The sequence below is a fragment of the Oncorhynchus kisutch genome, linkage group LG15 (genome assembly GCF_002021735.2).
Source record: "Oncorhynchus kisutch isolate 150728-3 linkage group LG15, Okis_V2, whole genome shotgun sequence".
Lineage (NCBI taxonomy): Eukaryota > Metazoa > Chordata > Actinopteri > Salmoniformes > Salmonidae > Oncorhynchus > Oncorhynchus kisutch.
The window spans coordinates 17,327,395-17,336,583 of record NC_034188.2 but is presented as its reverse complement, the minus strand read 5'-3'; the positions used below and the strand labels follow the sequence as shown (position 1 = coordinate 17,336,583).

Sequence of the window (9,189 nt, the reverse complement as noted above, 5' to 3'; positions counted from 1 at the left end):
CTTCACGAGGTTGGAGAAAGAACATGTTCAACTACTTAATTGGCTCGAATCTGTTGTGCTTTTAGATTGAGAAAATTATCTTAAGGAATAATTTTTCACTTCTCTCATTGACAACTCAAACCCCAAACCCTGGCGTGGTCTATTTTGCAAGTGTTTTCGGAAGTCTCGCGATGTTGCATATCTGGGTTACGGTTTAGGATAGTAGATATGTTCCTAGGTTCCCGAAAAGCATTGACCGAATAAAATTGGCACCGAGCGTTGTTTTAGGGTCAGTTGATATATTTCACAGAAAGTATTCATAGGAATAATATAAACCAGCCTTTCTTAAAAACGTCCGGTATTATTGTAGTCCAAATTCGTATTCGGCAGAGACACAATTGTATTGAAAAGCTTTAAGTTTACAAAATATATTTATTATGTACAATAAATAAACAGACATTTGATTGGGAATGTAGTTACTTTATTATTACCCCTATCTACGTAAGCTGCATGAATTCATATGATTAAAAACAACAATGCTCTCTCACATTTGGTCAAGTTTATTTTCACTTGGTCTGCCATCTTATCACATACAACTAGCCTCCTTCCTTCCTGGTTCCAACACACTTGCTGAGAATGTTGCAGTAAGATTTTAATTCTCAACCACAAAATAAATCAAGAAAAACTATTCTAAAACGCTTTATCGCCAAGGACAGTAGGGAACGCAACAACCCCATAAAGAGGTGCTATTATCAACCAGGACCGGTCCCTTGTCTCCAGAGTGAACTGCATCTTTGTAAACTAACTGAATATATCATTATTTATTTCCTTAGTCACATAATACATTGACAAATTTTATGAAAAATATTAAGAGCAAGAGACACTGAAGACACTGGACCGTGAACCCCAACCCACAAATTAACCCCAATGCCTGACCCTAACTGTTTGAGTTCAATCTGGGATAAAAGCTCTCACCTTCCTCTCAAGTGCATTTGATAATCAAGTAAACAAATTGAACAAGTCAGAACAGAAACATTAGGATGAGTTTCCACAAAGTCAGTGGTCCTAACCCCAGAATAATTCCAATATGAGCAAACTTAAAAAGCCAAATCCTCTTCCATTAAGTTGTTACTGACCATGTGTTTGTCTTTTACCACCAGTACATAAAAACATGGCATAGTAATGACTGATGTAAGTGCACACAATCTTATCAGAAACTCATTTGGGGATAAATTAGGAGGAATGAGTAACCTTAAATTAGGGATATCAGAGGTAAGACTCAATACACCTTATGGCAATAAGAAGAGAAATGCCACGACATTTACAGATAGTCTTGGATCAGTGCTGCATTGTTGCTTGGTGGAGTTTCTAATAAAACTAAATGTGGCACGAGTTGAAAGTAAAGGGAGCGGTTGGCTATCCTGTTGATTGCTCTTCAGTAATTACAGGGGGCAATGGAATGAAAACATGAAATAAGAAGAAATAAGAACTTAAAGTCATAAGACATGGCCAGATATGGAATTATTAACACATACTAACTACACTACAGCCTCTGAATGAGTGTCTTAATTTTGTTGTCAGCAAACTTATTCAATGATCTCTTACATCTAAAGCATACTTGACAGAAAACCTCAAATAATCATCCATCAGACTTGAATGTCTTTGAGTACTTCCAAACATTCACTACAACATCATGATTTGAACTGTGAAGAATTTCCCTAAAATGCAACTAACAATAAATCTACCTAGCAACCCTTCAGTAACTTGACCAACTGTCAGTTTGACTGAAGGCAAGATGGACATGGAAGAGACACAGTTTTAGATCTACAGGCAGTGTTTGTATGCAAGCCTGGTATGAAATATTGTATGCTTGGTATGAAATATTGTGTGTTTGGATAGTCCTCTATCCCCTGTCCAGTCTGTGTACCACATTAAAGCAGTTGGTCAAATATCTTGCTTGGTGCGTTACAATTGCAACCCGTGTCCACTAAGTTCCTCCATCTCTCGTTCAGTCCGGTTCAGTCATCGTCGTCCTCCCCCTTCTCCATTGTTACTGAAGCACCACAGTCCAGTCCAACCCTGCGTTGACACCCGGCTTGCGAAGGGTTAACACCGACATGGAGGCATCAAACTCAAACTCCAGCTGACTCTCCTTGCCATCTACAGAGAAAAGACATCAGAATAGATCAATAACAGTCATTTGAGACAGACCTGCCATTATACACACACAGTAATCCTTAACCACAAAGAATGACAGTTTATTGGCCAACTGTTTCCATCTCATAATTGCCTACTTGGGTGTGAAAACAGGAAACATTCAAACACAATGACTTACTGGCATCTTAACTTGGTACACTAACCCATAATATGAATAAGACACTGGAAAAACTCACCATGAGTCTTCAGAGTGGCCTTGCTGGGCTTACTGGCCCCCAATATGACAATCTTCTCAACCCAGGAAAAAGTGGTGAACTGAGAGCCAGGGGCCAAGTTCCTGCATGGAGAGAGAATTCAGTTACATTCAACATAGACAAAAATCAAGGAGAGTAACAACAAAAATAAACAGAAGAAAGAAATTATTTGACAGACCTGGAGGACAGGGCGTTATTGGCAAAGGAAAATCTTCTGTGGATGAACTGCTTCTGTTTGTCAAAGTTGAAGGTGTGGCCGTCGTCTATGTAGAGCTCACCCTGGGCAAATCGCTAACAGACATAACATTTGAAAATGTTTAAAGGTCAAATCCTGAACCCATCCAAATTTGGGGCAACAGTATAAGTGACAAGGTGTGTTTTGTGTTACCTTGGGGCTGAGAGCAACGAATAAGGTGTAGGGGTCGTGTTCCATGCATGAAGATGACCTTCGAACCCGGGCCTTCCTGGGAATAATGGAACCACCGCGTTGGAATACCGGAATCTGGTAAGGAGAGAGAGTCAGGGAGTGTCTTTCCAATCTTACCCAGTTCTCTCAACAGAACTTTCAGGATATGGTCTTAACTGTATGTGACTGTTTGACTAAGCATGTAGCCCCCTGGGCGTGACTGACTGGTTGTTAGTGAGTGTGTTGTAGAGTTTCTTACAGAGCTGATGGTGACAGGGATGTAGAGGTTCTGGGCTCCGTTGTGTTTCTGGAACGTGTGGACGTCAAACCAGACCTGAAGGACACAGAACAGAGCAGCTAGGAGAGGGTTTCCATTAGACGGCTGACTTATAACCTACATAAGACTGTTATAATAGTGACATAATGTTATGACAGTTCCTGAGAGAGACTCACCTCTCCTTTTCCAGGCAGGTAGGCAGTAACACCCCTAGCCCCCTCCTCAGTCACGGGGTGCACCAGCAGATCTCTCCCTGAAACAGCAGGATAGAAGGAATGTGACTCAGTCATGGTATCAGTCATAAAGGGTATGTAAAGACAGGAATATCTATTGACACTGAGCTATACTAGGGAATAACACGATCTCACTCACCAAGCAGGAACTGGTCATCCATGGAGAACGTGGCTGTATCCTGAGGATACTCCACCCACAGAGGTCTCATGACGGGCTGGCCAGAGTGGTGGGCGTGGTAGAACAGCTGGTACCAGTAGGGCAGGAGGGCGTAACGCTGGCGGACAGCCTCCCTGATCAGAGCAGTGTTCTCGGGGCCAAACAGCCAGGGCTCCCTGCGGGGGGTGTCCAGATGGGCATGGGCTCGGAAGAAGGGCTGGTACGCCCCCGTCTGGTACCAACGCACCAGGAGCTCAGTACTGGGAGACTTGAAGAAGCCACCCACATCAGCTAGGAGAGGGGGAGAGAGAGGAGGATGAGGAGTGGTACAGAGATAACAATGTAGTGAGGTGTAAACAAACAGGCAATGAACCGTAATAATGTAATGTAAACAAGTCATGTAAAAAAGCAGATAACACCAAAATAAAATGTAGCAAAATATTTCTGATGTATTAATTGCTTAGCTGTGGCTTTTAGTAGAGGGGAAAATAGTGGTATTAGCTAAGATTGAGTCAGACTCACCTCCACAGAAAGAGACACCAACCAGGCTCAGACTGAGACACATGGGGATGGAGATCTTCAGATGTTCCCACTCAGCAGCGTTATCACCTGTCCACACAGCACCGTAGCGCTGGGAGCCAGCAAAGAAGGCTCTGGCCAGGACAAAAGGTCTCTCCACTCCCCCTGAGCGCTCAATCAGACCCTCTGCTGTGGCCCTTTGCTGAGGGAAAGAGAAGAGGTGGTTACTGCATGTTCAAGCAGCAAAGCTCGGTAGAAACATTAAGTCATTTCTTCAAAAAAAAGTAGAGGTAAAATGGAGGTCCTACTACTACAGAGGGAGGCTTACTGGATATCCTGTCTAAAAACATTGACCCCTAGTGGTCTGAATATTGACTTTGATATCAGGCCCTTCTCATTAACAATTATTCTCTCTTCTTTATGAACAAGTCTAATAAATTATTATTATAAATGGGGTGGTTTGAACCCTGAATGCTGATTGGCTGACAGCCGTGGTATATCAGACCGTATACCACGGTTATGATAAGTTATTTTTACTGGTCTAATTACAATGGTAACCAGTTTATTATAATAGTAACAAGGCACCTCGGGGGTTTGTGATATATCACCAATATACCACGACTAAGGGCTGTCTCCAGAAACTCTGCGTTGCGTCACGCAAATGAATAGCCCTTAGCCATAGTATATTGGCCATATACTACATCCCCTTGGGCCTTATTGCTTAAAATGTCTTCTTTCTACAGCTTATCAGCGTACACTCAATATGTTCCCCCTGTTGGTGATGCTTAATATGCATTATGGTTGAACCAAATGATTACATGGAACAAAAATGACATTGGAAACAATGACATTTAATTTTAAATTTATCTGTTATTTTACCAGGTAAGTTGACTGAGAACACGTTCTCATTTGCAGCAACGGCCTGGGGAATAGTTACAGGGGAGAGGGATGAATGAGCCAATTGTAAACTGGGGATTATTAGGTGACCGTGACGGTTTGAGGGCCAGATTGGGAATTTAGCCAGGACACCGGGGTTAACACCCCTACTCTTACGATATGTGCCATGGGATCTTTAATGACCTCAGAGAGTCAGGACACCTGTTTAACGTCCCATCCGAAAGACAGCACCCTACACAGGGCAGTGTCCCCAATCATGCCGTGGGGCATTGGGATATTTTTTATTTATTTTTTAGACCAGAGGAAAGAGTGGCTCCTACTGGCCCTCCAACACCACTTCCAGCAGCATCTGGTCTCCCATCCAGGGACTGACCAGGACCAACCCTGCTTAGCTTCAGAAGCAAGCCAGCAGTGGTATGCAGGGTGGTATGTGAAATTAAATTAAACAATGTATGTTGATGCTAATATTATGTAAAATATCTAATTATGTTTCCATATGATAACAGCCTAATATATTCTATATGCTATAACCTATTGTCTTTTAACAGTTTCACTCAATTCATTCTAATCAACTTAATAAATATGACACACCCTTCTCTATTGTCAATGGTTGCACTAATTGCATATTTTGTCTACATAACCTGATTCAAGCATTCATGACATCACCCTGAAGGCAAAATGATGCCGAGACGGTGTTTCACCCAATACATTACTGGGTTAGATATATAATGTGCGACTCTATTATTCAAGAAAAAGTCTACCATTGCAAGTCCACGTTCTATTAGAGTGAAGATGTGCACATACAACACAGGCAAACACTCACCACGTATAATCCATAGAGGTTGTGGAGGTCACGGTTCTCCCAGTTCCCATGCAGGGCATCTTTATGCATGGTGACCTCTGGTCCATTAAACACTGACGGCTCGTTCATATCGTTCCATGTATACATGTTCTCCATGGAACCCTGAGATCAGAGATGGGGGAAGAGATATTTCATCAATAGAACGACACATAGGTCAAACCCAGGCAGAATGGACTTACCTCATACTGATCGTAGGCAAACATACTGGCCCACCAAGCTCTCATCTCAGGGTTGGTAAAGTCTGGGTAACCAGAATTACCTACAATAGAATGAGGAAAGATTAGAGGGAGATGTTGAGTAATTGCAATGTGTTTTTATGCTATGTGTAGCTGCAATTAATTTCCTTCCCTTTCTTTGATTGTGGGTCAGACCAATTTCGCCATCTCTTACCAGGCCAGCACCAGCCCTCATAGTCTCCGCCATCTTTGCTTTTGACGTAGAAGCCTTTGGAGCGGATCTCATTGTGGATCTTGTAGCTGCTGTCCACCTTGATGTGGGGGTCCACAATGGTCACCATCTAAATCGTACAGGGAGAACATGAGGGAGAAGGAAAATAGCAAAAATGAAACGAGATGACTTGTCAACATGTCTCAGAACCTTTTACTTTCTCCATTCATCCAGTCGACAGAACCGAGAAACATCTACTACAAGGGAGCCCTGGCCAGACAGCTGTAACACAATGTGCTCACCTTGCGTCTCTTGTCTAAAAGACCCTGCAGCATGTCTTTGGGCTGGGGGAACTTGTGAGGGTCCCAGGTGAAGTAGCGCTTGCCGTCCGTGTGCTCTATGTCCAGCCAGATGAAGTCGTAGGGGATGTCGTGGTCATCAAAGCCCTGGTCCACCGCCGCCACATCCTCCTGGTCATTGTAGTTCCAGCGGCACTGATGGTAGGCCAGCGCAGACAGGGGAGGGAAGGCCTGGGTACCTGGTGGGGGGAAGAGAGCTGGGTGGTCATATACAGATGGTTGTATTATGAGGGACCCTGGTGGCAGGCCAGCGCAGACAGGGGAGGGAAGGGTACCTATATGCAAAGGCACAAGGTCTGGGGAGGATGTCAGGTTCTCTGACATTTGAAATGGGAGAAAAATATTCTGGGGAGTGGCCTCCCAAGACGTTGGTTGACGTTTATTGGGACGAATCTTGTCCTGAAGGCAGTTTTGAGCGGATATAGAGAGAGAGATCTATATATATATATATATATTAACAATTCCTGAAAACACAAATGAGCTTTTTTGTTCTTAATTTAAGGTTAGGTCTCAGGTTAGCAGTATGGTAAGGTAAAAAATCTGATTTTATGACTGTGGCCATGCCAGCTGACCATTCCAGCTAGTGACTACCCTGCTCCCGAGTGGCGCAGCGGTCTACCGCATCCCAGTACTAGAGGCGTCACTACAGACCCTGGTTCGATCCCGGGCTGTATCACAACTGGCCGTGATCAGGAGTCCCATAGGGCAGCGCACAATTGGCCCATCGTCGTCCGGGTTAGGGTAGGGTTTGAAAAGCATTGTAAATACAAATATTGTTTTCTTAAATGGTTAACAAATAATAACAATACTTTTTTTTAAACTACCCTGCAGAGCTGCCTACAGTACATAAGTCATCTCAATAAATGCCAACCTGCTCTTCAGATAGACAACTCTAAGCGGGCCTTGAAATTCGGGTGGGAATTATGCTAATTTGTAGCTAGGGCAACAAGCGGATACGGCAGCGATGTTACTGGTGACGCGTCCCATTTCCGACTGGTCCTCTCGGTCCCAATTGACGCCAGAACTTTTAGCTGGAGCGATGATACATTGCCAGAAGAAAACCGTCTGCCTAGAGAGACTAGGTGTGTGAGGGTGATGAGGGAAGTGGATATGAACTGGGTTTCTGTAGTGGGAGTCTGACCTGTGAGTGAGGCGTACTGGGAGAAGACATCAGTGGGAGTGGGTCCCAGCATGATGAAGACGTCAATGATGCCGCTCTCTGAGATCCAACGCACGTCTGTCTGTGGCGTCTCACTGGAGCCCTGAACGTAGTCCAGCATCTGGCCAAACACTGTCTGCACCACCAGAGAGAATCAGCATAGGGGTAAGAGGGTGTGTGTTCTCTCTGACTGTACCCTTCAATGTCTATACACATGGTGGCTCAGATGTGTTTGTCTCACTCAGAACCTGGAGAAAGAGGATTGACTGACTGTGTGTGTGTCGGTCTTACCTTGCCGGCGGTGTTGGAGCTGATGTCCACCCAGGTCTCAGCAGCGTTGAGCCAGAAGATGCCCATGGTGCGCTGTGCACTGTGAGACAGCATGACAGGGATGGCACCGTACAGGGCCATAGGGTTGAACACCTCATACTGGAACACGTCTAGGTTAAACAACCGGTATGGATCCCCTCCACTGGAAAACGCATAAGTATATATATATTATTGTATTGTCATATAGTCGTCATTTCGTGTTATTTAACAATCTTCAACCCACAATGTTGAAAAAGATCAAATCAAATGCATATAAGGATGTCCTGCACCGTTAGAAAATACATACACTAGTTCTTAGTTAACTACTGTCTCAATGGTTTTTTTTCTCCACCTTTATTTAACCAGGTAGGCCAGTTGAGAACAAGTTCTCATTTACAACTGCGACCTAGCCAAGATAAAGCAGAGCGACAAAGCAGTGCGACACAACAGTGTTACACATGGAATAAAAAAAACATACATATAACAAAATAGAAAAGTCTATATACAGTGTGTGCAAATGAGGTAATATAAGGGAGGTAAGGCAATAAATAGGCCATAGTGGCAAAGTAATGACAATTTAGCAATTAAGCACTGGCGTGATAGATGTGCAGAAGACGAATGTGCAAGTAGAGATACTGGGGTGCAAAGGAGGAAAAAAACAATATAACAATATGGGGAGGAGGTAGTTGGGTGGGCTATTTACAGGTGCAATGATCTGTGAGCTGCTCTGACAGCTGATGCTTAAAGTTGGTGAGGAAGATATGAGTATTCAGCTTCAGTGATTTTTGCAATTCGTTCCAGTCATTGACAGCAGAGAACTGGAAGGAAAGGCGGCCAAATGAAATGTTTGCTTTGGGGGTGACCAGTGAGATATACCTGCTGGAGCGCGTGCTACGGGTGGGTGCTGCTATGGTGACCAGTGAGCTGAGATAAGGCGGGGCTTTACCTAGCAAAGACTTATAGATGACCTGGAGAGCCAGTGGGTTTGGCGACGAATATGAAGCGAGGGCCAGCCAACGATAGCATACAGGTAACAGTGGTGGGTAGTATATGGGGCTTTGGTGACAAAACGGATGGCACTGTGATAGACTGCATCCAGTTTGCTGAGTAGAGTGTTGGAGGCTATTCTGTAAATGATATTGCCGAAGTCAAGGATCGGTAGGATAGTCAGTTTTACGAGGGTATGTTTGGCAGCATGAGTTAAGGATGCTTTGTTGCAAAATAGGATGCTGAT

At 43.9% G+C, this 9,189-nt stretch overlaps 1 protein-coding gene across 5 annotated transcripts in view; it reads right to left on the bottom strand.

Annotated features, from left to right (window-relative positions):
• Nucleotides 1-443: 443 nt before the first annotated feature.
• LOC109879826 (neutral alpha-glucosidase AB) overlaps nucleotides 444-9,189 on the bottom strand; it is a 25,144-nt gene continuing 16,398 nt past the window's right edge. For all 5 annotated transcript variants that reach the window (XM_031789754.1, XM_031789756.1, XM_020471998.2 and 2 more), the window contains 14 exons: nucleotides 7,938-8,118; nucleotides 7,629-7,782; nucleotides 6,431-6,666; nucleotides 6,132-6,258; nucleotides 5,921-6,000; nucleotides 5,703-5,843; nucleotides 3,986-4,184; nucleotides 3,446-3,754; nucleotides 3,250-3,326; nucleotides 3,056-3,130; nucleotides 2,779-2,892; nucleotides 2,569-2,681; nucleotides 2,373-2,473; nucleotides 444-2,139 (listed from right to left, as the gene is read on the bottom strand). In XM_031789754.1, the coding sequence (XP_031645614.1) occupies nucleotides 2,030-2,139; nucleotides 2,373-2,473; nucleotides 2,569-2,681; nucleotides 2,779-2,892; nucleotides 3,056-3,130; nucleotides 3,250-3,326; nucleotides 3,446-3,754; nucleotides 3,986-4,184; nucleotides 5,703-5,843; nucleotides 5,921-6,000; nucleotides 6,132-6,258; nucleotides 6,431-6,666; nucleotides 7,629-7,782; nucleotides 7,938-8,118 (2,017 nt within the window). In that variant the 3' untranslated portion in view covers nucleotides 444-2,029. The remainder of the gene's footprint in view (nucleotides 2,140-2,372; nucleotides 2,474-2,568; nucleotides 2,682-2,778; nucleotides 2,893-3,055; nucleotides 3,131-3,249; nucleotides 3,327-3,445; nucleotides 3,755-3,985; nucleotides 4,185-5,702; nucleotides 5,844-5,920; nucleotides 6,001-6,131; nucleotides 6,259-6,430; nucleotides 6,667-7,628; nucleotides 7,783-7,937; nucleotides 8,119-9,189) is intronic.